General features: G+C 38.5%; 1 protein-coding gene across 1 annotated transcript in view; it reads right to left on the bottom strand.

Annotated features, from left to right (window-relative positions):
- Nucleotides 1-27,500, bottom strand: part of erc1b (ELKS/RAB6-interacting/CAST family member 1b) — a 226,103-nt gene that overhangs the window by 22,337 nt on the left and 176,266 nt on the right. The window contains exon 12 of the mRNA XM_073837702.1: nucleotides 14,030-14,128. Within this exon, the coding sequence (XP_073693803.1) occupies nucleotides 14,030-14,128 (99 nt within the window). The remainder of the gene's footprint in view (nucleotides 1-14,029; nucleotides 14,129-27,500) is intronic.

Genomic DNA, 27,500 nt, shown 5'->3' with positions numbered 1-27,500 from the left:
TAAAATATCAAGTTAAATACCAAGAAAAAAATAATAACATTTTATTTAATTAAAGAATTAAATTTTATTAACTGGATAAAAAAAATAATATCACTTCATATATGTAGCAAAATATTACGTAAAAAAGAAAAGAAAAAATAAATTTTATTGAAAACAAATTAAAAAAGATTTATTGAATTAGTAAAAAAACAAAAAATCAATTCAATTCAAAATTACGTAAAAAAAAAAAAAAAAAAAAAAATTATATATATATATATATATATATATATATATATATATATATAATTTAAAAAAATCAACTACATTAAAAGGATCATTTCATTATACATAAAAAAATTAAGTAAGAAAAAGAAAAGAAAAAGAGAATTTTAATGTATTTTTAATTAAAAAATAAAAATTTGATTCAAAACAAAGTAAAAGTGACAAAATGAATACAAATACAAAAAATGCATGTATTTACTAGATTAAAAATAGCACTTTATATTTCAAAGTAACAAAAATTAAATAGATTAAAAACATCATATAAGTATATATTTAAGTAAAAAATATACAAAAATGCATATATATTATAATTTTATTAGATAAAAATATTTAATCATATATCTAGCAAAATATCAAGTAATAAAGAATAAAATACTGAGTAAATAAAAATAACAAAATTATTCAAAACAAAAAGTAAAAAGTACCAAAACGATACACAAAATGCATATATATTTTAATTTGTATTCACTAGTTTAAAAACAGCACTTCATATATCAAGTAAAATACTGAGTAAATAAAAATAACAAAATTATTCAAAACAAAAAGTAAAAATATGCAAAAATATGAATTAAAACATTCAAATAAATAGCTAAATAACTGTAAGAAAGTATGTACCCAAAAAGGTCCTACAACGGCTTTTTCCCCTCCGCATGCTACACAATTACAACAGCACTCATGTTTTAAGAGATGCAAGATTTATGCACGTCAGTGCTCCATTGCTGTAGCTTTTTATGAACTTAGAGCCTCGTCACCTATTTACGCAGGTTTTTATATAAATGCCATTAGATTTATACCAATGGGGGGGTTTATGACTGTTGACTTACACGCCAAAGCTCTCCCAGCCTCTGCCTAATAGAATAAGCAGGTCTTTAATAGCATTGGGTGGGGGAACGCAGGACAAAAAGCCAGGGCAGGTTACTGTTGACTCTGGAGAAGAACGGAGGGAATTTTTACACCAAGCAACTCCCAGTGTCACCATCATAGCGCCATTTAAACAGACCATGAAGGCTGGAGTCTAGGGACGGCATTCCATTCAATGTGTGTTTGCGAGCGCGTGTGTGTGTATATATCCAGGCCGTAATGAGCAAAAAAGACTTGAAACTGCCAAAAAGAAATTAGCCTGTGGAAAAGGGAAGTAAAGCTGTCGTGTGGGTTGTAGTTGAGCTCTAGGAGGCGGGAGGAGTGGCCGTGGGGGTCGTCACCCCTGAAGGTGAGGGGTGTTGGGGTGAAAAGAGGTCCTGACCTCTGCAAAGCGAGGTTGAGGGCCATCATTAACCGGGTGTGCTGAAGAGAAAGCAGAGGAAGGGGTGAACATGTAGCAAGGCTCCAGAACATCTACCCCACTGTGAGGGCAAACCAGACGAGCTAATGACTTAAAGCCAGATCTGAGCGGGGAGCTCAGAAAACCATGGACGGAAGATTTAAATCAACACCATAAATGTGTCACATTTGACTTGAAACTTACGACGCAGGGAAGACCTTTGACTCCAGTCTGTTTCTTTAATGGCATCTTTCATCTGAGGCCTTAAAGGAGAAGTTCACTTCCAGAACTCAAATTTACAGATAATTTACTCACCCCCTTGTCATCCAAGATGTTCATGTCTTTCTTTCTTCAGTCATAAAGAAATTATGTTGTTTGAGGAAAACAATTCGGGATTTCTGCAGATGCAGCTTCAAAAGGATTTAAATGATCCCAGCTGAGGAATAGGGTTGGGTACCGAACTCAGTACTTTTGAGGGTACTGACCGAATTGTGTCGGTACTACAGAGTACCGATTCACATTAAATCAATCGGTACCAAATTTGATACCTGAGAGCACATCTGGTCGTGTAACCTATGTTACAGAAAAAAGGGAAAGAGAGAGACTTAATGTCACCCCTGCAACTCTTTCAAACACACAGGACAAACCAAAATGTTCTGAAATGTTTCTATGGCCATAATATGGTTTCCTGGAAATGCAGAAGAGAAGTATCATTCATGAAAACAGAATTACTCTATAGCACTGAATGCCACGGAAATTTTTCAATTTTTGGATGAATAAAACAAAAGTAGGTTTGTCACTTAATTCAATGCGGTTTTGTTTACATCACAGAACAGCAGCAGGAGTCTGATTTAATTTATCAAACGAGGAGAGTCGAGTTGACTGACAAGAAAAGTGAGGTGAGCAAGACAAGACGATGGCAGAAGAAACTAAATGCAAAAGCGCCTGTTTAGCAATATTTTGGATTTTGAAACACCTGTTGTCTTTTGCCATTTATCTAAGGTGATTTTGGAAGCAGTTTTTCCTATTTGTTTCTTATTTATTTGGTTCCACAGTGTTTTCTGCTTTTTACTTTATTTAAACTTGTGTATTTTTTTATTTTACATCAGCGTGTATGCCATGCCTCCAAGCTTTCTTATTCGTTTTTGCTAATAAACGCTCTGTTTCTTCTTTATTTGGTTCCAAAGCATTTGCTGATTTTCAGTTTTGTATACCTAGGCTACTTAAACTGCAGCCTAAGTAATTTCTCATTTTATATTAGGCATATAATGTGGTATATTTTTATTATTTTTGTTAAAGGGGTCATCGGATGCCCATTTTCCACAAGTTCATATGAATCTTTAGGGTCTTAATAACAAATCTGTAATATACTTTGGTTAAAAATTCCCAAAAGTACTGTAAAAAAACACCCTTTTACCTTGTCTAAATCAGCTCTGCAAAATATCAACTCATTTTATCGCATGGGCCCTTTAAATGCAAATGAGCTCTGCTCGCCCCGCCCCTCTCTGCTGAGGGATTACGAGCTGTAATGTTTACTTCAGCCGCATTTAGCCGCAATTAGCTGCGTTTATCAGCGAAACGTGATAAACGCTGAAAGTGAGCTTCCTGCTGTTGTTTGACCAACTTCCATCTCCTTTGCTATAGTTTAAGAGCCTGAGGAATCACCGTTATGATGAATGGGAATGCTAACAGATAGGTATTATAGTTGACTTGGAGCAGTTTTGTTGCAGAGAGATACCCACGGCCTCATGTTCACAAACAGCCCCGACTTTTGAGATGTCTTACTGTCAGTGCTCCACAAGAGAAGGAGTTTTGAGAACAGCTGTGGATGGAGAGATCTAAGGAGAACCACATCCTGAGGTCAAAGGGTTTCCCCTGTGTAGCACTCAACACCAGAAGACTTACACCGCTACGCATGGGGCAGAGGAAACAGAGAGACTGAGAATGGGGCTCTAGCTGGGTTCAAGGGTGCGTAGTTGGTAGAGATGGCTCTGACAGACTCTCTCTGGCTGGGAGGGAAGAAATACACAATTCTCTGGTATCACACCTGGCCCTCTGAGACAGGAATAATTTAGGTGTGGAGGAAGTGTGTCAACAGCTCAGCGGTTCAAAGAAAAAATTGACACACAAGTTTACATAGGCCTAGACAGTACAAATAAAACTGTATAATATAATATACTAAAATAAGCAATTCCACATGAGGCCATAATAAAATCTAGCAATATAATATTATATAGCAATGTTATTTTAGTATACTGTAATTGAGATACGATTGAAGTTTTAGTTAATATTTACATTTTCTATATAATTTACTTTGACATTTTCATTTTGATTTTAGTTAAAGTTTTGGTCATTTAGTATTTTCATTAATATTTAAAAAAATATTTTTATATATATTTTTTTAAATATTTTAGTTTTAGTGTTTTTGTTTTTCATTAACATTTCAAAACAATTTTCTTTATAGTTTACTTTTATAAATTTTCATTTTAGGTTTTAGTTAAGTTTCGTTTTTTCATTCATATTTTTAAAACTATTTTTATATTATTATTATTATTATTATTATTATTATTATTATATTTTCTATATATTTGACTACTATATTTTCATTTTGATTTTAGTTAAAGTTTTAGGATTTTGTTTTTTTTTTCATTAATATTTAAAAATATATATTTTACTTTTATATATTAATTTTAATTTTAGTTTTAGTAATTGTTTTTTCATTAATATTCTACATTTTTTAATTTTAAATGTCCTGTATATTTTACTTTTATATATTCATTTTAGTTTTAGTCATTTCTTTTTTCATTATTATTTTAAAACTATTTTTATATTTTTTATATATTTTCTTTGTAATTAACATTGTACATTGTAGTTAAAGTTTTGGTAATGTTATTTTTCATTAATATTGAATTTTGTTCTATATATTTTACTTTTATATTTAATTATACTTAAAGTTTCAGTATTTTTTTTTTGTTTTTGAACTTTTTAAATATACATCTATAAAGATATTATTAATTTTTAGTTATACCTTGGCACATCAAGTTAATTTAAATTGAAAGAAGAAATGTTGGCTGCTAAAAAAGATGAAAAACATTTTTCAAACTTTTTGTATATTTTATTTTAGTTAGTTTTATTTGCTTTATTTCAAGTAACAAAAATTGTTTTCTTTATGTTTTAGTTTCAGTTTTAATTAAGTATAATAATTTTGAATATAAAATACATATTTGCATCTATTTTAAAAATTTTAGGATTACATTTTTTTAGGATTATATAATAAATAATTAAATGTTTTATATTAAAATATATTAAAATATATATTTTAAATAAAAAAAATGTGATACATTTTGATACAAATTTTTCCCCATTATAAAATCACATTGTGGATATTTAATATCTCTACACTTTTAATATATGTTTCTCTATACACATTTTCGATTTATGTAGTCATTACACCTAACCCTAATTTCACACATACGCCTGGTTTGGTAAGATCTCTCTACACATATGTGTAACACATTCACCTGTACCACCTCTTTTAAGTGTGAACCACACATGGCAGGCTTCCCTTTTTTATTGACTGATAATAGAGGTAGTTCTAGGCCCTCGATTTTAGGCTTAATTGGAGAGCTGGGTGTAAACGGAAACAGACTGAACCCAGGGTTAGGTGGGGGGAAGAGACAAAGAGGAAGAAGCAGCAGCAGCAAAGGAGGAAGAAATAAAAGCAGAGGGAGCAGCGCTGCAGTTTCCACCCGTCCGGTCTCCAGCGCTCATTCCGTCCACGGCTGGTTAAGTGCTAAATGAACTGGGAGATTTAAGGTGGTTGTTGGACAGCTTAGGCAGGGTGCAGAATCCGAGCCAGCTCTTTCCTATCAGCCTTAAATCAGACCGGTGGCGTCCGCAGGGGGGCCAGGAGGGCTCAACCTGCTCCAGGCCCCCCATCCACAGCTCTGGAAAGCATTAAGGCCTATTGACATGCCGCGGGGAGTTTATTAGCAGTATGAAGCTAACGTTCAGCGGGCGGAGATTAGGACGCTACATGTCTAGTAAAAACAAGAACAATCTGGAAGTGAACAAATCAACACATTTCCAGTGATGAATCCCAGGGAAATATCGCATAACCAATACAGCACCAGTTCCAGATGCATTGTTTTCACAACGCGCATGGTTGACATGCATGCAATATTCATTCCTTTCAGTCTTTCGCCGGACCGGGAAACGCTCAGACAATTGCGTTATCAGTTAGCAGACACTCGCGAGGATTTTCCACTGCTCTCGGTCATGGACCATTACAGAGTAATATTACGAGCACTTTCCCCTCCTAACCTGGAGAGGGAAGCCGACGGGCGCAGCGCCCAGGGTAGGGCTCCCACGTCCGCCCGTTAACACATCCAGAAATGGCGCCCTGGACCAGGGGGCCAAAACGTTCCGACCACATAATCCCCACCACAATGAGCCTCGAACTTTACTGTTTCAGCAGCTTGCGCAGAAATCGTGGCCACGCTGGGTTCAGCGGGTTCTGAGGAGGGAGGAGTCGCATGATTATTTGTTTTGATAGGATTGTTCTCCGTCATTTGGTAATTCTGAGGTCAACAGCAGAAATCCATACTTTTATTATCACCAGGCACCCACCAATTAATGACAGCCTAAGATCAACTGATGCAATGGTGGGGCGAAAACAAATACAATGGTGGTTCGACTGACATCTTCAGTCTGTTTTCCTAGTTTACCCTCTGACATACACCAGGCAAGCAGAACCCAGCTGGCCACTACGGCCTTGGGTTGCCTAGTTCCAAGAGGGAAACCAGAAACATGGATGCGCCATTAAAATGTATTTTTCTTGAGTGATGCATCCTGGGAGAGCAGGCCAAGACGTGTGGTTTGCTGAGGCCTTAAAAAGCAGGACAGTCAGGCAGTGAAGCAAGACTGGGCAAACGAAACTGCCCAAAAAAAGCAACACTGTGCCTGAGAGAGCAAAAGAGAAAAAGAGAGAAGAGCGGGAATTTTAACCCTCTGGGGTTGACAAATGCGCCGGAACGTTTTGTGGCATTTCTTCCTGATAACTCCTAAAGGAACTTAAATTACTCCGTCATTTTTGATCGTACAGATAAGAGCAAGACATAATTTAAATCTATAATAGTTTTTTTTATTTTATTTGTATACACTCATAATAACAACAAAAATAAAATAAGCATTGCATTTACCTCAGAAGATGTGATGCGTTGGCTTGATTCAATGGAGGAGATCATATACATGAGCAAGTCTTTCTTTTATTAGCCTACTTGTGTTATATTTATATATGCGTTAGAAAACGCATATATGTTGTTTTCTCAAAAGCACAATTGTGCTGAATACAGTATAATCAGACTTTAGCCATTAATATGTTTTTAAAACACTGAAAAAACCCCACAAATGTCAGGGTATGTTACTTCTCCAGGGCCCCAAAACACCCTCAGACCCCAAAGGGTTAAGAGAAAGATCAAAAGTGGCAGCTTTGTATCTTTAAAAATGAACAAATGTTGCGCCACGAGACAGAGAAAATCCAAACTGCAGATCTATTTATAGCTGGACGGGAAATCGTGAGATAACTTCTGACACAAACCTCCCCAAAAACGTAGCATCTTCCAACCGAGCGAGCTCAGAATTCCTTTTTGGAAAATACATATATTGACATACTCTGTGAAAACCAGAGGTGGCGGGGGAAGTCATCGCCTATCTGGCTGACGCTAAGCAGAATCTCTCTCAGGATCCAGCAGAGAACGTTAAGCCAGAAGCCTTGACAGAGGAGAGATTCAACACACTCCACTTATAGGTGAGCTCATCCTTCATGACATCATCTCAACGTTTAGATGCCGCCGTCTCAACTCGCTTCCGATTGGCCTATTTGAATGCAGCCTCCGAAGTACTATAGCCATTCATCTCGTCTCCGAGGGCAGTCATCGGTCTCTCATCAAGCCGAGCGGGAGGCTCCGATTACGAGGTCAGATAAAACCCGCCGCATGCGTGCTGCTGGGACCGACTGGTTGATATCTGTCGCACGCTTGATTGGCTCAGAGTCATTTCGCTCCCCTAAGACTTGGCGAGCAACGGCCATCCGTCAAACGACCTCTGACCCCTGGTAAGGAACGAGGGTATATTTCCAATGACACCCTATTTCCTCATTTCCTATGGCATGCTCTTACTCTGACAAACGGAGAAGCGATTCCTCTTGGAGAGTGACTGATTGAGCCATTTGGGGTACAGTGACTCTCTTCTGTTCCAGGGATGTAGATCTCAGTTTCACGATGCAGGAAGTGGGGCAGCATGGTTCAGGGGCTCCGCAGAAACCCTGAGCTTGCACTCTGCCAAACGAAGTCCCCCAGACTGAGCGAGGGCCCCACCACTGTCTACCCTCCTGTCTGCACCAGGCGCATGGAGCCAGAGGCCAGTTTTATATTGAAATCATATGGAGGTGGGAAGGTTTCAACAACGACCCCCTGCAACTTCCCTCACCGCCACATGTTTCCCATTTTAATCTAATTATAAATATTTGGACTGGAATCAGTTGGAACTGACAGAAAGAAAAAAGTCAAGCTGGAATAAACAATGCAAGTACAAAAGGCAAATAAGAAAGCAAACATGCATTTTGGGTTCATATTAATGACTAAAACAGAGCTGTTGAAATTTTCCCCCTCTGACCACTGAGCCATTTTTGAGCCGAAAGAAAAAAAAATAAAAAACCAAGTCAGCAACGAGGTCTCTGTTCTCTCAGTGAGGGGCGGGATAGTTTTAATAATGTGGGCAAATGGTTGGTGGGTGGTTGCGCTCATGGGACGGGTTCAGCAGAGGTTACACCTTAGTTGCTCCAGCGGGACGGGTACCCACTGACCCCTGGAATATGCGAGCGATTGCCAAACTCTGTTTCACAGTTTTCCATGGAATTGCACCGTCCAAATGGTTAGTAATGTCTAAGGTCGTCAAACAGAGGTGACACGACAATGGAGTCTTCATTACTTTTCTACGCCGCATGCTAACACCCGCTCTGGCTTCGTGTCGTATGTGAGTCACTTTGAAAACAAATTTGTGACAAAAGACAGAAGAATGAGAAATTTGGTGAGGCAGATGCAGCACAGGAAAAAAAAAATGGTGGATTGACCCGTTTTAGGGGAAGGGAAACAACTGGTTGACAGATTTCTTGCTCGCAAGGATGTCTCGCATCCGTTTCTGGGCCTTCCCGGAAAATAAAATGATATAGTCAAGTTTGGGGTGGACATCACGTTTTCCCCACTTCCTTCAGACAACCAGAAGCAGACAAACAGACAAGAAGACAAGTTACTTCAAAAGGACTGATGCTCTGTCAGCCCTCCTGACATTTGAAGCTAAGTCCGTCTTGACATTTACCTGAAGGCAAGCTTACAAATATTCTGTTAGTGAAACAGAAAGTTTCAAGCTCCCCCACTCTTGGGTGTTCGTTTCCAGAACTCCGGAACACTAAAAAACCACACGCATCATCACACAATGGCATTGGAATGATGGAAGGAGACAACAAAAGCAGACATGCATCAATTATCCACAAAGCCGCAGGAGAAAATTCGAACCCCTAAAGAACAACAACACAAAACAGAGTCAAGGGCCAGGGAGCATCTGTAAATACACACCTAGTGATGCACCACACAGTCAGATTAAAACGGACTGCATTTCATCACAACCGAAACCGATTCCTGGGTTGCGGTGGGTTATCGTGCCAAACGGCGAGCAATTAAATAGACCTCGACCACCCACAATTCAACATGAAGGAGATCAGAGTCATGTTGAGATTATTACCCGCTCTAATCACGCGCTTGTACGTACGACTGCAGTGCCCCGAGAACACGGTTCGAAGAACACGGCTGCCCTTTATGTGAGCCTTAATACATTCAGGGGCCTTGGGGTCTTGATCTCCCCTGCTAAATGCCATTACGAGTTTTACATGGTCATATGATACACAAGCAGCAACTTTAATGTTACGGTTACATGTACGATCGGAATTCTTCCTCGAGATGTATCAGAACTGCGAACGAAGCAAAAACATTAGCGAAAGGGGCCCATTAGTTGCCTGAAATAGGACACAGTGTATGCAGGCAGCTGTTCGGATTAAAACCCTCCCTTCACACTGCTGAGACACTCGGCCCACAGCACACACAATTCCACTCTGTTCTCCTGCACTCCGCTACGCCTAATTACACTCGCAGTATATGCGTTTTAACGTGTGCGACTGTTCATGTGACGGACACGTGTTATCTGCGGGCCGCATCGGCGGGGAGCGACCTGCTAATTAATTACAGTCAAAACGCCACATGGCATTTAGCATCACCATGGGCACGGGGCAACGGCTCTGAAGGGAGAGCGCGAATACTTGCTCATGTGTCCTATGGATTGAACATGTGCGGCTCATATGTATTCTGAGGTCTATCTGTTTCCTCAAAACCATCCATCAAAACTGTCAGCGTGGAGGCAAATATGAGAATGTTGTTGTTTTTTTGGAGGGAAAAGACCGGAGCAGTCAAAAGGCAGACGGGTCGATTTGTTCCTCGGCTGTCTGTGTAAAATAATAAAGGTGGAGGGAAGAATTCAACTGTCTGCGTGACAGAAATCCTGAATGGGATGGGAAAGGATATGTCAATTCAAGAGCTGCTTGAGTAATTTAACGAAATCAAAAGAGATTTTAAAGGGTTTAAGCTAGTGATTTATTCATAAAACACTACGTAAACCAGTGCTTCACATCTGGTTTGGCTTTCAGACTGAGATTTTATATTAGAAGTGACAACTCATCATAGGATCAAAATTGTTTACCGTACAAAGCTAAAATGTGACTCTTTTAAATAGCAAGGGTATATTTGTAGCAATAGCCAAAAATAAATTGTAGGGGTCAAAATGATCGATTTTTTCTGGCTGGTTTTGTGGTCAGGGTCACAAATGTCCTTAAAAATGAAGCATTTTATCAGCACGAACTGCACTGGCCAGACAACAAAATTACGATAACAGATGTGAAAAATATGTAAATTTTGCAAACAAAACATTCAGGTCTTTTCTGATTTGGTCCTGAATGCCAAGAAAAATGTGTTTAATAATATTTCTTGGAATAATATATATATATAAAAAAATGAATACATACATTATAAAAGATACTAAAATAGAAATACAAAAGCTTCTCCAGCCATTTATTTTCTTTTTATGTCATTTAATGTTAAATAAAACAAATAAATATAATGTGATGAATGCAAATGCTTCTGTTTTTTTTTATTCATTTGTAATGTATTTAACATTATTCTTTTCTGTTGACCAAATCAAAACAGACCTGCAACATTTTTCTGTAGGGATAATGGGAAAATGTGGGAGGAAAAACACTTTACATTTTGACAGCCTGTTCTGTGTATCCAAGTCATATTTGACAATTTTTAAAGTGAATAAACAGCACCAATATATGCCAAAATGAAGCAGACAAAAATAGACAGAATGAATCACAGGACATGGGAACAATGAGAGAGAAAGAAATGAAAGGATGAGTGTTGAAGAAGAAAAAAATAAGCACACTCAAAGCCACTTAACACATGATGAAATACAGGAAAGAAGAGCGTCATTCCCCATTTATACGTTTCTCACCCTTCTGAACAAAATGGCTGGGAGAGGGCACATGATTGGCTATGCCCAAATGCCCTCCTCATCGTCCTATTGGTGGAAAATGAGTGCAGGTTTAATCCAAGGCAGCATGGGATTAAAGAAAGAAGTTATTAGTGGGTGAGAGCAGGTCATTTATTGCACTGAAATTTAATGTTAAGTGACCAATTTTTCCTCAGTGAGGAGCAGCAGTAAGATTTTCCCATGCAGTGAAAAAAAAAGAGTCATAAATAAGAGTAAGACACTACATTCCCATTAATTTCTCCATCTCTCAACAGAGGGTTAAGGGTGATTAGTTAGCCATTGAACCAAAGTGAAACAGCATTAGAAGCAACTGGTTTCGCCCAAAAAAGGGGCGGCTATGCTGAAACAAGAATTGAAACCATGGCTTGAAATGAGTAACACACAGGGCCTCTACCCCATCCGTCCTGGATGGCTGTGGAAAATACCTGCAATGAATGCCGTCTGAGGTCCCTGTCGGTCCTAGCTCTGCAGTCGGCATGTTTAGGTGATAACAGTGTGATCGGGGAGTTTTGGAGCGGGGCTCAGGTGTTGATGTGTGAGGGTGTTCTTATTTGAGTTGGAAATATGTAAGTGAGAAATGAAGATCACAGGAAAATGTGAGCTAAGTGTGTTCTTGGCAATCGGGAAAGACAATGAAATGGGGGGAGAGACCCTGGGATAGCTTTATAGCAGATTTCTGTGTGAGTGTGGGAGATTGAGTGTGTGGACGGACTTCCAATGAGCTCTAACATATATGTGGATGTGTGTCGAGGCCTGGGCGGAGTGTTGCTGATTGATGTGTTTCTTTCAGCATGTGAGTTAGGATGTAGCACTTGAACTGGATTACACCAGGAGTCCACGGACAGGTATGACACACTGCGTTTAGCGCATCAAGTCATGTCATAACAACCAGTAGGATTTGTGCTTCCTGGGAGAGCTAGGACAGAAGAATGCAACAGGCCGTCCTTTCTCTTTGAATTTTGCTCTCTATTCATCCTTTATCATGTCAATTCTTTCCTCTTTCTCTCCTCATGAACTAATTCCTGTTGGACAGCCATCCAGAGGAGAGAGGCTTAAGGCGAAGGAATTCAACGTTTTAAAAGCAACAAAGAACAAAGCCAGTTAAATCTTCCAGAATCATCCTGTGTGCCGGAACTATTCCAAGAAAAACACTATATATGTGTGTGTGTGTGTGTGTGTGTGTGTGAGCGCGCACACTCATGAATGAGAGAACGTGAGCTTTTATATGACCCAATATGAAATAATACACAAATTGGAACTGAGGATGCTGTGCCTTATTGGATATGAAATATGTAATTTCCTGTTGTTTATGTTTGGTTATAATGGCTTTTTTATAAATCAGGATAGGGCCTTTCCTTTAGGGGTAAATCAGATAGCAGAGTGAGTGAGTGAGACGAAAGAAAGAAGGTGTAAGTTTCACTGTAAGTTCTGGGATTTTTTTTAACCCGTTTTATGGTGATGTGAAAGCTAAGCCCAATCACTTAGAAAAGTAATAGAACTTGTCTCATCAGGCTACACAATTTAAAGTAGAATTCATATTCTTAGCATAAATGGCAAGGGACTTCTGGTTAGGGTTGGGGGTTTGTTTAAATGACTAACCCTAGAATACTAGAATTCTAGAATACTACCTATAGAATACTCTAGAATACTAGAACAGGACCCTAGAATACTAGAATAGAACCCTAGAACACTAGAATAATAGAACAGAACCCTAGAACACTAGAATAGAACCCTAGAATAGAACTCTAAAATACTAGAATAAAACACTTGAACACTAGAATAGAACCCTAGAACCCTAGAATACTAGAATAGAACCCTAGAACACTAGAATAATAGAACAGAACCCTAGAACACTAGAATAGAACCCTAGAATACTAGAATAGAACCCTAGAACAGAACACTAGAATAGAACCCTAGAACACTGGAATAGAACCCTAGAACCCAAGAACAGAACACTAGAATAGTAGAACAGAACCACAGAATACTAGAATTCTAGGATACTATCCTAGAATACTGAAACAGAACCCTAGAATACTATAATAGAGTCCTTGAACACTAGAATAGAACCCTAGAATACTACAACAGAACCCTAGAACACTAGAATAGAACCCTAGAATACTACAATAGAACACTAGAATAGAACCCTAGAACGGTAGAATAAAAATCTAGAATACTAGAATTCTAGGATACTATCCTAAAATACTGAAACAGAACCCTAGAATACTATAATAGAGCCCTTGGACACTAGAATAGAACCCTAGAATACTAGAATTCTAGGATACCCCACTAGAACACTAAAACAGAATCCTAGAATACTAGAATAGAACCTTAGAACACTAGAATAAAACCCTAGAACACTAGAATATAACCATAGAACAATAGAATAGAACCCTAGAATACTAGAATTCTAGGATACTGCCCAAGAATACTAGAATAGAATCCTAGAATACTATAATAGAGCCCTTGAACACTAGAATAGAACCCTAGAATGCTAGAATTATAGGATACCCTCCAGAACACTAGAAAAGAACCCTAGAATACTAGAACACTAGAATAGAACCATAGAATTCTAGAATAGAACACTAAAATACTATAATAGAGCCCTTGAATACTAGAATAGAACCTTAAAATACTACAATTCTAGCATACTACCCTAGAACACTAGAATAGAACTCAGAATACTAGAATAGAACCCTAGAATATAATTCTAGGGCACTAGAATAGCACCCTAGAATACTAGAATAGAAACCTAGAATACTAGAATTCTAGAATTCAATCAGAGCCCATTGATGAAGTAAAGGGTAAAGAATGAACAAAGTGGTTATGTAAGGTGCATTCTGATTGGCTCACCTGATCTGGAGAGGGTTTGTGATTGGTCTGGTCAGAATTGGAGGCCTTAAGGTGGTCATCCTCGTAGTTATCAGCCATTAACTTCATGCGGTTCTGCGTCTGCAAAAGATACAGCTCATTGTAAACGACTGCCAAAGCACACTCGTACAGACACACTTTTCCCCCCTTCATTTCGAAATGAGCCCTGGTCTGACTCTAAGCCTGGTAGTCTTGGGGCTTGAGTTATCAAATCTCCATCTCAGCCCATGCTGTTAGGAGTGGAAATTTTATCTGTATGAATTCAATTACAAGCATTATAAGAAGTGATTCTGATATTCGTTTTGATAGACATAGTATTACTTCGAGCCCTACAGCGAGAGGGGGATCACAGCGTATTCACGCAAGTTTCAGCTGGAATGGATTTGAGCGAGGAGGGGGAAAGCGAGCGACGGAGATCTTTTAAACCCAGAGGAGAAGGGTGTGAAAAAGCAATAACAGAGACAGTGAGAGAAGAGCCGAGATGTAGAGAATAGAGAACAAAACACCGGCTTCTCTCAAATATAAACACATATGCACACTCACCTCCCTGCTTGATACAGATTCAAGCCTCCACATGCTCAAACCATTGCACACATTTAACAAGCGCTCCAAGGTTTCCGTGTCTGCGCACCTCTTAAGATTAGAAATGCACTCATTTGTTGGAGACAAGGCTAAGCGTACATGCTTTGTACAGGACACTTTAAAGGAAAAGTTCACCCAAAAAATTTAACTCTGTCATTAATTCTCACCCTCATGTTGTTCCAAACCCATAAGACCTTTATTCATCTTTAGGACACAAACTAAGATATTGTTGATGAAATCCGAGAGCTTTCTGACTGTGCATAGACAGCAACACAACTACAACGTTCATGGCCTAGAAAGGTATTAAGGACCATCACTAAAATACGTCAGAACGCAAGTATTGTAGTACTGTCGTCCAGACATCAAAGACTGACAGGGAAGAGAAGAAATTGTTGAATAAAGTCATTATTTTTGTTTCCTTTGTGCACAAAAAGTACCATGGACTATTTTATAGATGCCCCGTTTCGGTCTATGCATGGTCAGAAAGCTCTCAGATTTCATCAAAAATATCTTAATTTATGTTCTGAAGATAAATGAAGGTGCTATGGGTTTGGAATGACATGAGGGTGAGTAATTTATGACAGAATTTTCTTTTTCTTTTTTTTATGAAAAATCCCTTTAAGCTGTGTCATTTGGGCGGATGGGTTTGAATTTAGCATGCAACATTTACAAAAGCCCACCCAACCATTTGTGCAAAAAATGATTTCTTATTTCAAAGATCTAAAATCTTATAAATAAAACACCAAAATGAAAACTGTCATAATTTACCTTGCTGTAGGTTTTAAATGTTTGTCACACTTCCTTATATTCAAATTTGGAGTGTTACAAGTGGTTCAGAGACTTGCAAGAACCAACTTGGAAGATGTTCAGTCACTTTTTGGTCTCCTACTTGCACAAAGCTTATATATGGCTTCAAAACACAAAGTTGTTTGGATCACTTTTATGCTATTTGCTCTTTCAAAACTTGACAACCTCCATTCAGAGTGGTTTTCGGTTTTTATGTGGTCATTTTTATGTGCAGTGTTTTTCACCACAATGCTGTGTGGTTGCTAGTGTGTTCTGATTGGCTATGCGGTTGCTAAGATGTCTGGAGTGTTCACAACATTGCTTCTAATTTATGCAAAAGAGCAGCATAAACATTTTTCACAACTTCTCATTTTGCATTTTACATTAGAAATTGCCTTTTGGAACATGAGGGTGTGGGTGAAAAGTCTCTGCAAACAAGTTGGGGTGAACATAGTAAAGTCCTATCGAACATCATTCCCAGTTTTTGTTAAATAAAGTTAATTTGAATTGACATCTACAGCAGGCATAAGGAAAAATGCACATGATTACTTTTGGCAAGCCCACCATCACACATGACTCCACCACCACACAGCGATGAAATGAATCAATAAGACATTACGTTCGAACGAAAGCGGACCCACACCCTGCCCTTATGGATTCTTCGGCTTGTTTCCTGGCTGCTCCCTGACCAGAATGTGATGGTTGGGCTCCTTCTGTTTGGTTTTCTCACCCTCTTCCCTCCACCTCCCGCACTTGCAATTTTTCTCTCCTATCCTCCCCTCTGTTACAGTAATAAACATAACGTTAACCGACCACCGGGCAGCAGTGGGTTTAAATGGGCCAGATAAACCAGTCATTGTACACGTCTGGGACAGAACTGTCAAGCGAGTGGCCTAGGTGCGAATTAGTGTCTTAAAGGAATAGTCCATTAAAAAAATGAAAATTGTTTCGTTGTTTATGCACCCTCATGGCTTGCTTTCCTAGGTGGAACAGTAAAGATTTTTCCTGTCTTTTTTGTTCATACAGTGAAAGTCAAAAGGGTCCAATGTTCTTCATATGGACAAAAACATTCGCAACAGAAGAAAGAAAGTCATTCAGGTTTAGAACAACATGAGAAAATGCACAGAAAACAGACATCAACATTATACCCACAAGGCACGATGCCTCTGGTTGCCTTGATTTCTTGTGTAGGCACGACTCGATCTTTACCTGTTAACAAGCCACTTAGTCAGAGGTTAAATAAAAATGTTGAACAAACAAGCTCTGAGCAGCTCTTAGACACCCTGTACTCAACAACCTCTCAGTTTTTCACTCTGCCCCACAGAAGGTAGCAGTCAACATGGAGACGACGAAGGCCGGAGGCCGAGACGGTACGAGGGGAAGCCATTATAGCCCCTGAAAAAAAAACGCAACATTTTAGATCAACTGTCACTACCTCACGAGGAAGAAAATACCCCATTCGAGACAATTTGTTCCACATGCTCAGCGGGTTAGTGCGAAGGATTCGGGGTGAGGGTTCGGAAAGTCAGGCTTAAGCTCTCCAGCTTGTAGCATGTAAATCCTGGTACAGACTTACAGAAAGCATACAAGTTATCGTGATAGAGACAGGGAAAAATGATTCAGTCAACTCGGCTAACATTAGGCGTACATAGCTTTCCCAGCGTGAACATGCATCGTTCATTTCCTCTCTTGAAAATCGGAAAAAAGAAACGTGTACTAAAAAAAATAAACAGTAAAAACAAACAGTTTGCCTTCAAGCTGTAAGATTTCAGGGTTTGGGGGCCACAGAGCACCTACAGATGACTCTGGCCGCTGGAGAGAGAGAGAAACTCATTTGCAAAGCAAAAGAGAGAACGAGAAAGAGGGGGAGGTGGTATTTGCTTATTTGCCGGCTCACGAGTGAAGTGGTTTTCGATACCGACCGAGTTTAGTGGGGCGCAGGGACTTGTAAAATGTTTATTGAACTGCACTAGGGAAATCTTTGCTCATAGGTCTGTACAATCGAACAAGTGTGTGTATATGTGCACTGGGGCGCAATCTTGGTTCTGACATTGTGACTGACTCAAGGAACACTTTACCCAAAACATTTACTCACTCTCATGGTGTTCCAAAGCTGTATGACTTTCTTTTTTCTGCAGAATATGAAAGAAAATATTTTGATGGTTGTTTGTCCATTTAATGAAAGTCAACAGGGTTCAAAACTCAATAAACAGACACTTTTTTCAAAATATGCTATACGATATATGCTTTTAAGTTCCGTAGATGAGCAATAATCACACAAGTAGACAAGCGATATGGTTGTATATCGGCACAGCTAAATGTTTTGCGCTTATACAACTTTAGAACTAGTAACAAGAAATGCTGAGTGGCTTCATTTAAAGCTTATTGTATTACTGCATTAAAAGCTCACTGTATTATGTAGAGTATTATGAGAGAGAGATTTACTGAACAAGTGTTACCTGCATCTGATACAGCATTCAGCTCAATCTCATATTGACAATAAAACATTAGTTTAATTGCGCACTGTGGAAAGCGATATCTTTGTCATTCTATACTTTCTTCTGTTAATAGTAATTTCCGATAACAGCGGTGCTCAGTGCATCATAAAATTTGCTAGGCAATTCAGTCAAAAGAACAAAGGCAGCGCTGCAATACAAAATTACATTTACATAAAATATAACATCATGAGATTTTGCCTTCTGCCAAAACTATTTGCTTTGGAACAAATAAAAGACTAATGAGTCCAAAGACTGTGTGTTAGATTTACCCAAAACAAATGATATATTATATTATGTTTAACCACTATAAAGACATCAGAGACCAGGCCGAAAGTAAAGCTGGTCTCAGCAGGTTCAAATAGACGCAAACCTACATTCTAGCAAACTCTTAAAACTAGATTCTGTGACACAAAACAGTATTATTTATAAAACTGTAGTGGATTTGGGTGTCCACCAAGAAACGGTTGGAGTGCTGATATCCCAATCGGATTTGAGGATCAGAAAGAACTGTTACATTAAAGAAAGTAAACCATACAAGTCTTTGAATGATTTCAGGAGACTTGTATCATACCTGTTCAGACTTATTTTGTTGGACTTTTTTAATTTGACAAGCAAGTATGGAAAAAAAGTGACGTGAATGTTCTTCCAAACATCTCCGTTTGGGTTGCACAGTACGAAAGAAAGTGCATCATTTTTCATTCAGTCACACTGAGGAACCTTCTCAGGGTTAATAAAATGATTTATGAGGCAATACTGCAAATCTGCCATAATTTTCCTAAAACATGCCAGAGTTACTTAAACATCAGTATGCAGAGTTCCCTCTACCTCCCCCTCAGGCTGACCCGCTCTAACTTACTGCGAATGAAAACGAGGAGATGATTTTCAAAAACGCTCAAGCTCACATCTTTGTTTTGAAAACAGGTGAGGGGTGTTATACAGTTGCCACTCTCCAAGCGGAAGAGGCCCTCCGCCAGGAGATAAACTCGCACCGGAGGGGAGAACGAGAGAGAGGAGACAAATTGCTACAAATGTCCATGTGTGCCCTTCGACCCTTGTCGATGATCTAGCCAATGACGACATGTACCCTACATTAGTAGGAGCCATTATACCTCCTGGATTTATTTTGGCAGAACATCCAACCTTCACACAATCTGCAGACATGCCTTCAAAAACATGGACAATGGCAGGCAAGGAGTGAGGAATCTCAAAGATGTCGAGGGGGTCCGCAGGGAGGTGTTTGTGTATGTACGTGAGGAAAGAGGGAGGTGCGGGTGAGCGTTTGTGGAAACCGGATCTCCTCAAAGGGCCGGAGGGGTTCTGAAGAGCCGATCCCAGATGGCTACGGAACAGGGAGGCACACTCCGAACTTAACAGCTCATATGTGAGCCATAAAGCAAAGAAGAAAGGAAAGGTGGCTGGTGCTGGAGATGGTGGTGGAAAGCGGGCTCAAGTTAGAGACACTGAATTCGAATCGACAGCACTGGACAAACGAGAGGTTGGGAAGGAATGTAAAATGGAAGAATGAAATGTTTAAGCTAGCAGGCTAACAAGCAGACGGATAAGCAAGACCCTGTTAAGAAGCCCTCCCTAATTGTAGGAGCCCCTTACATCCATGTGTAATAAAATTTACCATGAAACCAGATCCCTGTCTGAGTGGCTTATGGCAAGGGAACGGTTGTGTGTGTTTGAGAGTGTGTATGTGTGTCGGGGGTTCAGGAATCCAGAACATGGGGCTCTGCTTCTCTACTTTCCCCTTTGTTCCAGGACCTCACTTTCCTCAAAATTCCTCCAGCTACAGGCAGTGATATGGACCTGATAAAGCCAAGCGGATGGGGGACGCACACTGAGCCCCGTTGCTTGAGCGCGCTGCACCGTTTACAAAAACGCAATACAACTGCTCAAGTTACTGCCACCAGCACAAAACATCTAAAAGCACCAAGCTGGAATGCTTCTAAGTGCCACACTTTCCTGTTCTTTCTACTTCCCTTATCCGTCTTAGCATTTCCATCTTTTTTTTCTCTCTCTCCTGCATACCTTGATTGCTTGTTTGGATTTTTCCTCTCGTTCTCCCTCACTTTCTCTCTCTCTGCTCTTATGATAATTGTCAGGAATGCTGACCTCAATTCTTTGCTTTCCGTCCCAACTGGAGAGCTCATTTGCTCACTTAATCTAATCATTTTCACAATTATTCTACTTCTGCGGCATTATCATTTCTCTCGCCCCCTTCCACCCTCCCCTCATTTATTGCGACTCAAAAATGCTGACACGCTGCCAAAAAAGGGAGAAAAATTGAAAATTCGAAAAAGCGCTGACTCACGATTCTCTGTCGTCGCTCTGAATTTAGCGTGATATCAAAGGCCTTTTTGTCAAGCTCATAATTGGGGTCACGGAAGTGAAATGACATAACGAGAGCCTTTCCTACACCTCCAGAGTCAAGTGACCTTTTCATAGCACCCTGTGACCTTTGGAGTTCACAACCTTAATCTACTTCCTCCCCATCCCACCTTTCCTTGCTTCGTTCAGCATAAAAATGCATCACATTGTGTATACACCATGCAAGGATTTAATTCTACTGGCAAGACTAAAATGTCCTGACTAAATCGCTGCTTGGAAAAGCTTGAGCATTGGAAGAGTTGCCAAATATATGACATCCCCAGCTTAAAGCTACATTATGAGTTGACAATCATCACACGTCAGGGTTTCCTTGGAATGGAAAGCAGTAGCTTAAACCAAAGGACAGCCTGGACAGCTCAGTGGGCAGAGCAGCAGACTTTGAATCTTGAGAGTCCTGGGTTTTCAATTGCGCATATTTTAATGTGTGTCAAATTACTCAATCACAATAATAACATAATGACTATATTTTAAAAATTGCGTAATGGATGGGGCAGCGTTTAGTATTTCAAATCATGTTTTGTCTTTGGAACAGGCATGACTTCTAAAATTTTTATTACACTGAGTAATGATTGTAATAAACAGATTAAACGATCGGTCTGTGCAAGAAAAACTGAACATTATTTGAACCAGGTCACGGAAAAGAATCAGACTTCCCATTTGCCTAAAGGCTATGGATTACAGGTAATAATTTCGTAAATAATGTTCAGTTTCTTGCACAGATGGATCATTTCACTTCATAAGATCTCAAAATATCGTCAGGAACCAAGGGTATTAATTTTATGTTGGCAGATATGCTTTTTTGACTCTCAAATTGATAGTAGCTGTTTTATGAATCACCAAAGACAATGGTTTCAGCTAAAAATCTTTACTGTTCTACACAAAAACTATCCCTTTAATGCAGACTTGCTGTGTATGAGAATGTACAAGTTTGTCATGCACCTGTACACATGATGATTAAACCAGAAAAAGCTAAGTTAAGCTAAGTTTAAGAAAAATTTATATGCACTCCAGAACCAATGACTTATCAAGTGAATACCATTAAGCTTGTCTAAAATAAAAAATAAACAGATAAATGAAATAAACTACCAAGCTACAGACGATGGATGTACGTGTGTGTGTTGAGTGTTCAGCATGAGCTCTGCAAAAGTAATGTTTTATTAAAGCTGCTCTGTTAACAGTAGGAGTTTGAGCTCCCTAGTGTTCTTCAGGTCACCTCTAAATGGGTTTTAACTCAGGTGTGTTAGAGAGTACACACAAAAACCTCCACAGACTCCTAACAATTCCTGTTAATGTAAAGTATGTTTGCCACAGGTATACCAAACCTCTTTCCACCCGTGTTTGGATTGTTAAAGTGCACAGTAAGTACTTTTTGCACAACAAGCATGACAAATAAAGCTGAACTCAAACTTAAACTCACATTACCCACACAACTATCACAGCCCATGCAATATCAACTAGGCTATGGTTCTTGACCCCAATAATCTGCATGCCAGTAATGCTTATCCTTGAGTTTTCTGTATAAACAACTAGAACCGCCTTCCTATTTCCATGCACCGATTTCCGAATTTCCAGCTCCAACAAACAAACACACCACAAACCAGGCACAAACAGCACACATGGAAATATTAAAGGACTAGTTCACTTCCAGAGCAAAAATTTTCTGATAATTTACTCACCCCTATGTCATCCAAGATGTTCATGTCTTTCTTTAGATGAAAAATAATTTTTTTGAGGTTTTTGAGGAAACATTCCAGGAAATTTCTCCACATAGTGGACTTTAATGTTGGCCAAATGGTTTGAAGGTCTAAATTGCGGTTTCAATGCAGCTTCAAAGGGCTTTACACAATCCCAGCTGAGGAATAAGGGTATACTTTTTAAACACAAATGCTCGTCTTGCACTTGCTTGACTTTACGTATTATGAAATCACCTTGGAAAGGTCACGTGTGACGTAGGCAGAAGTACTGACCCGAGTGTTTACAAAGTAAACGTGCAAAGAAAGCCAAATGTCCTTTGCAAAAAAAAAGGTAAAACAACGATATTGGATGATTTTGAAGTTGAAGGAGAAAATGAGATGGAGTTTTTCGCCCTACTTTTTGAACTGAAGTACACAGACAAGAACTAACTGCACATTGAAGAACTAGGGCAAGATGAGCGTTTGTGGTTAAAAAGTATACAAGTTTATCGAAGATGACCAATCGCTTCGCTAGACTAGACCTTTATTCCTCATCTGGGATCGTATAGAGCCCTTTAAAGCTGCAATGAAACTGCAGTTTTGGACCTTCATCCCATTGATCCTCATTAAAGTCCACTATATGGAGAAAAGTCCTGGAATGCTTTCCTCAAAAACCTTAATTTCTTTATGACAGAAGATGTTTGTGGCTAAAAAGTATACAAGTTTTTATCATTTTTCAAAAATGAACAAACGTTTCGCTAGATAAGACCTTTATTCCTCATCTGGGATTATATAGAGCCCTTTGAAGCTGCACTGAAACTGCAGTTTTGGACCTTCATCCCATTGATCCTCATTGAAGTCCACTATATGGAGAAAAATCCTGGAATGTTTTCCTCAAAAAACGTAATTTCTTTATGACAGAAGACATAAGCATTTTTGGTTAAAAAGTATATACGTTTTTATTGTTTTTCAAAAATGACCAATCGTTTCGCTAGATAAGACCTTTATTCCTCATCTGGGATTGTATAGAGCCCTTTGAAGCTGCATTGGAACTGCAATTTGGGCTTTCATCCCATTGATCCTCATTGAAGTCCACTATATGGAGAAAAATCCTGGAATGTTTTTTCAAAAACCTTAATTTCTTTTCGACAGAAGAAAGAAAGAGGTGAAAGGACTATTTTTTATTCTGGAAGTGAACTAATCTATTAATATCATAATGGATATGCACTGTATAATAATAAAGCTTTCATTTTTAATTGAGGTTTGATGTAAATATAACTGATTTTATGCAAAGGTTAAAACAACACTTATTACTTTTGGCTAAAGTAATGCACAGTAAATACAACAAAACAAGCAGAATACACTGTAAACACATTAAAATCCCAATAAAACGATTGGAAAGCACTAATATAAGGTTTTCACTGTCAACTACTGCCCTTTAGCACTCTGAACAATGAACATCAGAATAATGTGATTGAGGACGAGAAGAAAGTCACAAATAGTCGAGAAGAAAAGAGTTTAGTGCTCTGTCATGGTCTTTTTTTCAAACCATTAAAAGTAATTACTAAGTCTCAGAAGTCGCTAAAGAGGCCAAGACATCAAAAGCAAAGATAACACAAAAATACAGTCCCAGATCCCTGCATGAATAACAGTCGCTGAGATAAGCTCCTTGGACAAGCATGACAGAAAGGATTCTACAGTGCTCCCATGATAGTGAGCTGCAGTGCTTCCAGTTTTAGAGGCCTGGGATTAAAATCGAACAGAGTAGATAACTGGGAAATAGGTGGAAACAGAATGGTCTCTCTGTTCTGCGAGCCCAGAGGGAAGCAAACAGACTTCTTTGCTCAGTTAGAATTAGAAGGCTGGTGTTTGCCACGGCAAAGAACAGCACTTTCTCTTTCTCTCGTGCCATATATGTATATATAGTATACCAAGTAAGAAGGGTGGTAGTGTGGAAAATGTACAGATTGGTTCATATTTCCTTCAAATAATGTAAAAATTAGTTTATTACATTTAATATTTACTTATAAAATATGAACAGGAAAAACCATAACACTTAATATGGTGGCAATAATAAAAGCCAACTGCCATAGTATTTTCTTATAAAAAGTACTCCAATAATCGTTTATTTTTCATGTATTTATGTTGTAGAAATCATTTCTGTTCACTAATTGCTATTAATCTCACAAATAATTACCAAGAAACACATTCAATTAAATATGAACTTTTGAAGATGAAAAAATGAAATAGTATTTTCTTGTGAAAAGTACTACAATCATTGCATTTTATTGTTTATTTGTCATTTATGCATTTGTGTTGTAGAAATAATTTCCCTTCAGATATTGCTAAGTAATTTTACTAATAATTACAAAGATGACATTTTGAAGCAGAATAACCTAAAATAGCTTTTTCTTATAAAAAGTACTCCAATAATCTTTGTTTTATTTTGTTTATTTTTTATTTATGTTGTAAAAATAATTTGTATTCAGAAATGGCCAGCAAATTTTACAAATAATAACCAAGAAATATCCTGAATTTAAATTAAAACAAAAAAAAGCGCTCCAATAATCTTTGTTTTATTTAGTTAGTTTTTTTTAATGTATTTTTGTTTTTTATGTATTTTGTTTTTTATTTTATGTTATTTTGTAGAGATAATTTCCATTCAGAAATTGCTAGTAAATTTCACAAATCATTTTCAAGAAACACATTACACAGTAGAAAAACTAAAATAATATTTTCTTTTAAAAAGTACTGCAATAACCTTTTTTATTTATGTATTTATGCTGTAGAAATAATTTACTTTCAGAAATTGCTAGTTAATTTCACAAATAATTACAAAAAAGTGAAGTAAATATAACATTTTGAAGGAGAAAAACTGCAATAGGTTTTTTTTTGGTAAAAAGGTGCTTCAATAATCTGTTTTATTTTGTTTGTTTATTTTATAAGTATGCATTTATTTCATAGAAATAATTTCCATTCATAAATTGCTAGTTAATACAGTGCTGGTTAAAGTACAATGTACTATCTATACTTTTAAGAGAGGAAAAAAGCTAAATGTAGGCCAACTTGCTTAATTAAATGAACTTTGCCATTGCTGTAAAAAGCTACAGCGGTTTATGAGCATGTTGCTGGGGATTTTTGTCGCAATCTGCTCAATTTCTAAATCCGACAGCTGAGAAAAGCCGCATAATTTGAGCGATCATTTGTGCTTCTAGAGCAAACATGCAGGACGACCTATGCACCAAATTTTGATACTCAGGCTTAGAGGTTTGTTTAAATCACTAACTGTGAGCAACAGTAATAGTGAAGCTTGGCTTAGCAAATACCACTGATCACACCAGAAAAAAAAAACAGTAAGTAAAGCTTGAGTTATGATCTTGATTTTAAAACAATTACTGGCTAGGAACTGAGGTAAGAGGCGAAGAATCCCACCAGGTCAGGACAGGAGAGCCAGAAAAGGGAATAGAAAAGGCAGTCTTCCACCCTCATTAGGAATCACGACTAAAACAGCAAAGCTTCACCAACTACAATTAGCGCCGCTAAAGCAAAACCCTGTAATAATCAAGCTGCCAAGAGTCTTCAAGGCTTGCCAAAGGGGCACAGAGCGTCCTAAAAAAATTCATTTGTCTGACCGAATAATAACAACATCGTAAAGCGTTCTCCACAATCGGAGATGCAGTGGAAAATCTCCATTTCCTCTCCTCCACAACGTCACACGTTGGACGAGCTGGACACCCACAGGCCTTATTCAAACAGCCATTTAGCGGCTTGTGTTTTGAGGTCTCATGTTCCGAAAACACAGCGACTCTTTTTTCCTAAACGAGCAGTGAGAGTTGCATCAGATCCAAGACAAATCCGGCACGGATGGGCCCGTGAGCCACGACCTCCATTCGCATTGCCCCCTCCGTTCGAGCTTTCCAATGTCTGTGAAACCTTCCGGCATATGAATCGAATGCTTGTTGATGTTGTTGTTTGTGAGTTTTTTTTCCAGGTTTCTTTTCATTTCTGTCATTGGCTGCAGGACGCTCTAATTTAAGCTCTGTGATCACTTTGGCCGCAGCGGGCACGCGAGGCGCCTAGAGCTCAGCCTTCGCAACAAAACATCAGCGTTTCGAACCCTATAAAGGTACGCTTTCAAACGCCTTGGCAGGGACTTGCCGCTCACGCTTTTTAAGTTTATTCATGGGTAGCTGCGAGACAAAACGATTTTATTCCTCTGAGGGGTGCCCAAAACCACGGCTCTGCTGAGAAAAGCAGGCCGGAGCCCTGAACCGAGTTGGCATCCCGATGCCCGCCGTCGCCCGAAGCCATGCGAGGACAGCGACTCTGGCGGGGCCTCGCGGAGGCACTGCGGCAGGTAATGAGAGAAAGACGTATCGACCCAAATCTGCAGTTTGCGAGGGGATGGAATTACCAACGCCATTCCAGGACTTGTGGGAACTAACACTAACACTCAATCTGCGGTTACAGAACTGCAACCAGACTTTTTAACACCGTCCCAGAGGACCAGCAAACTGTAATTGGTCTGAATCACTCCGGGTCATCTCCTTAAGAAGCGGATGGGGTTAGTCATGAGATACATCGGTTACAAATGAACGGGAGACCAAAACTGCAACTCTAGTCCTTGGAAAGCACAGAAGAGTAATGAAGCTTACCGAAATTGTCAGGATAAATATCTCTTGTCTCTGTACGTCTTGATTTTCTAACATAGACACGCTCAGACACCCGGACGGATTGGACTCTGGAGGTCTACAGAGGGAACGGGTGAGTCGGATGCTTTGGCGCGTCTTCAATCTCAAAATAGGGACTAACATACACATTCACTTGATCAGTGTCATCTCTCTCTTTATGTCTGAAAGAGGCACCATGTCAGTCAGCCACACTTCATCACACACACACTCGGTATACCATCGCAAAAGAGGAGGAGCGCAGGGTCGCCGCAAACTCTCTCACACATACATGGGTGACTTACAATGGAAGTACATCGATGACTCAAACACTAACCTGTCTACAAGAAGGGATGTCAAAAGTATTAGAAGTGCAGCACTAAATCAATACAAAAATAATTTTTATAGAGCTTTTTCAAATGCTCACGTGTATCCACAGTCAAATGCACTTCTTAGCTTTTTAGTCAAAATGCAAACATCTTGGTAAGATGTTAATATAAATACAGTCAACAGCAACCCTGTATGGTATGCATTATTTTTTAAGTCCATTTTTAAACTGCCATAATTTTTGGTAAAATAAAATAAACACTACACTAAAATCTAGTGGGTATTAAATTTAAACTAATTCCACTAAAGTAAAATAAAATAAAATAAAACACAGAGAATGAAACTAGTGGGAATTCATTTTTCATCATTTCACAAAATTATTTTTTTGTTCTAGTCTGCTAATTAAAAGAATTATGGGAAAATAAAATAAAATAAATATTTTAATAACTTATTTTTACAATTATATTATAATAATTATAAATTATAACTATAATATTAAAATAATTGCTTTCTAAAATTATTATAG

Source organism: Garra rufa, chromosome 4 (assembly GCF_049309525.1).
Source record: "Garra rufa chromosome 4, GarRuf1.0, whole genome shotgun sequence".
In the NCBI taxonomy this organism is placed as follows: Eukaryota; Metazoa; Chordata; class Actinopteri; order Cypriniformes; family Cyprinidae; genus Garra; species Garra rufa.
This window is presented reverse-complemented; position numbering and strand designations above follow the sequence as displayed.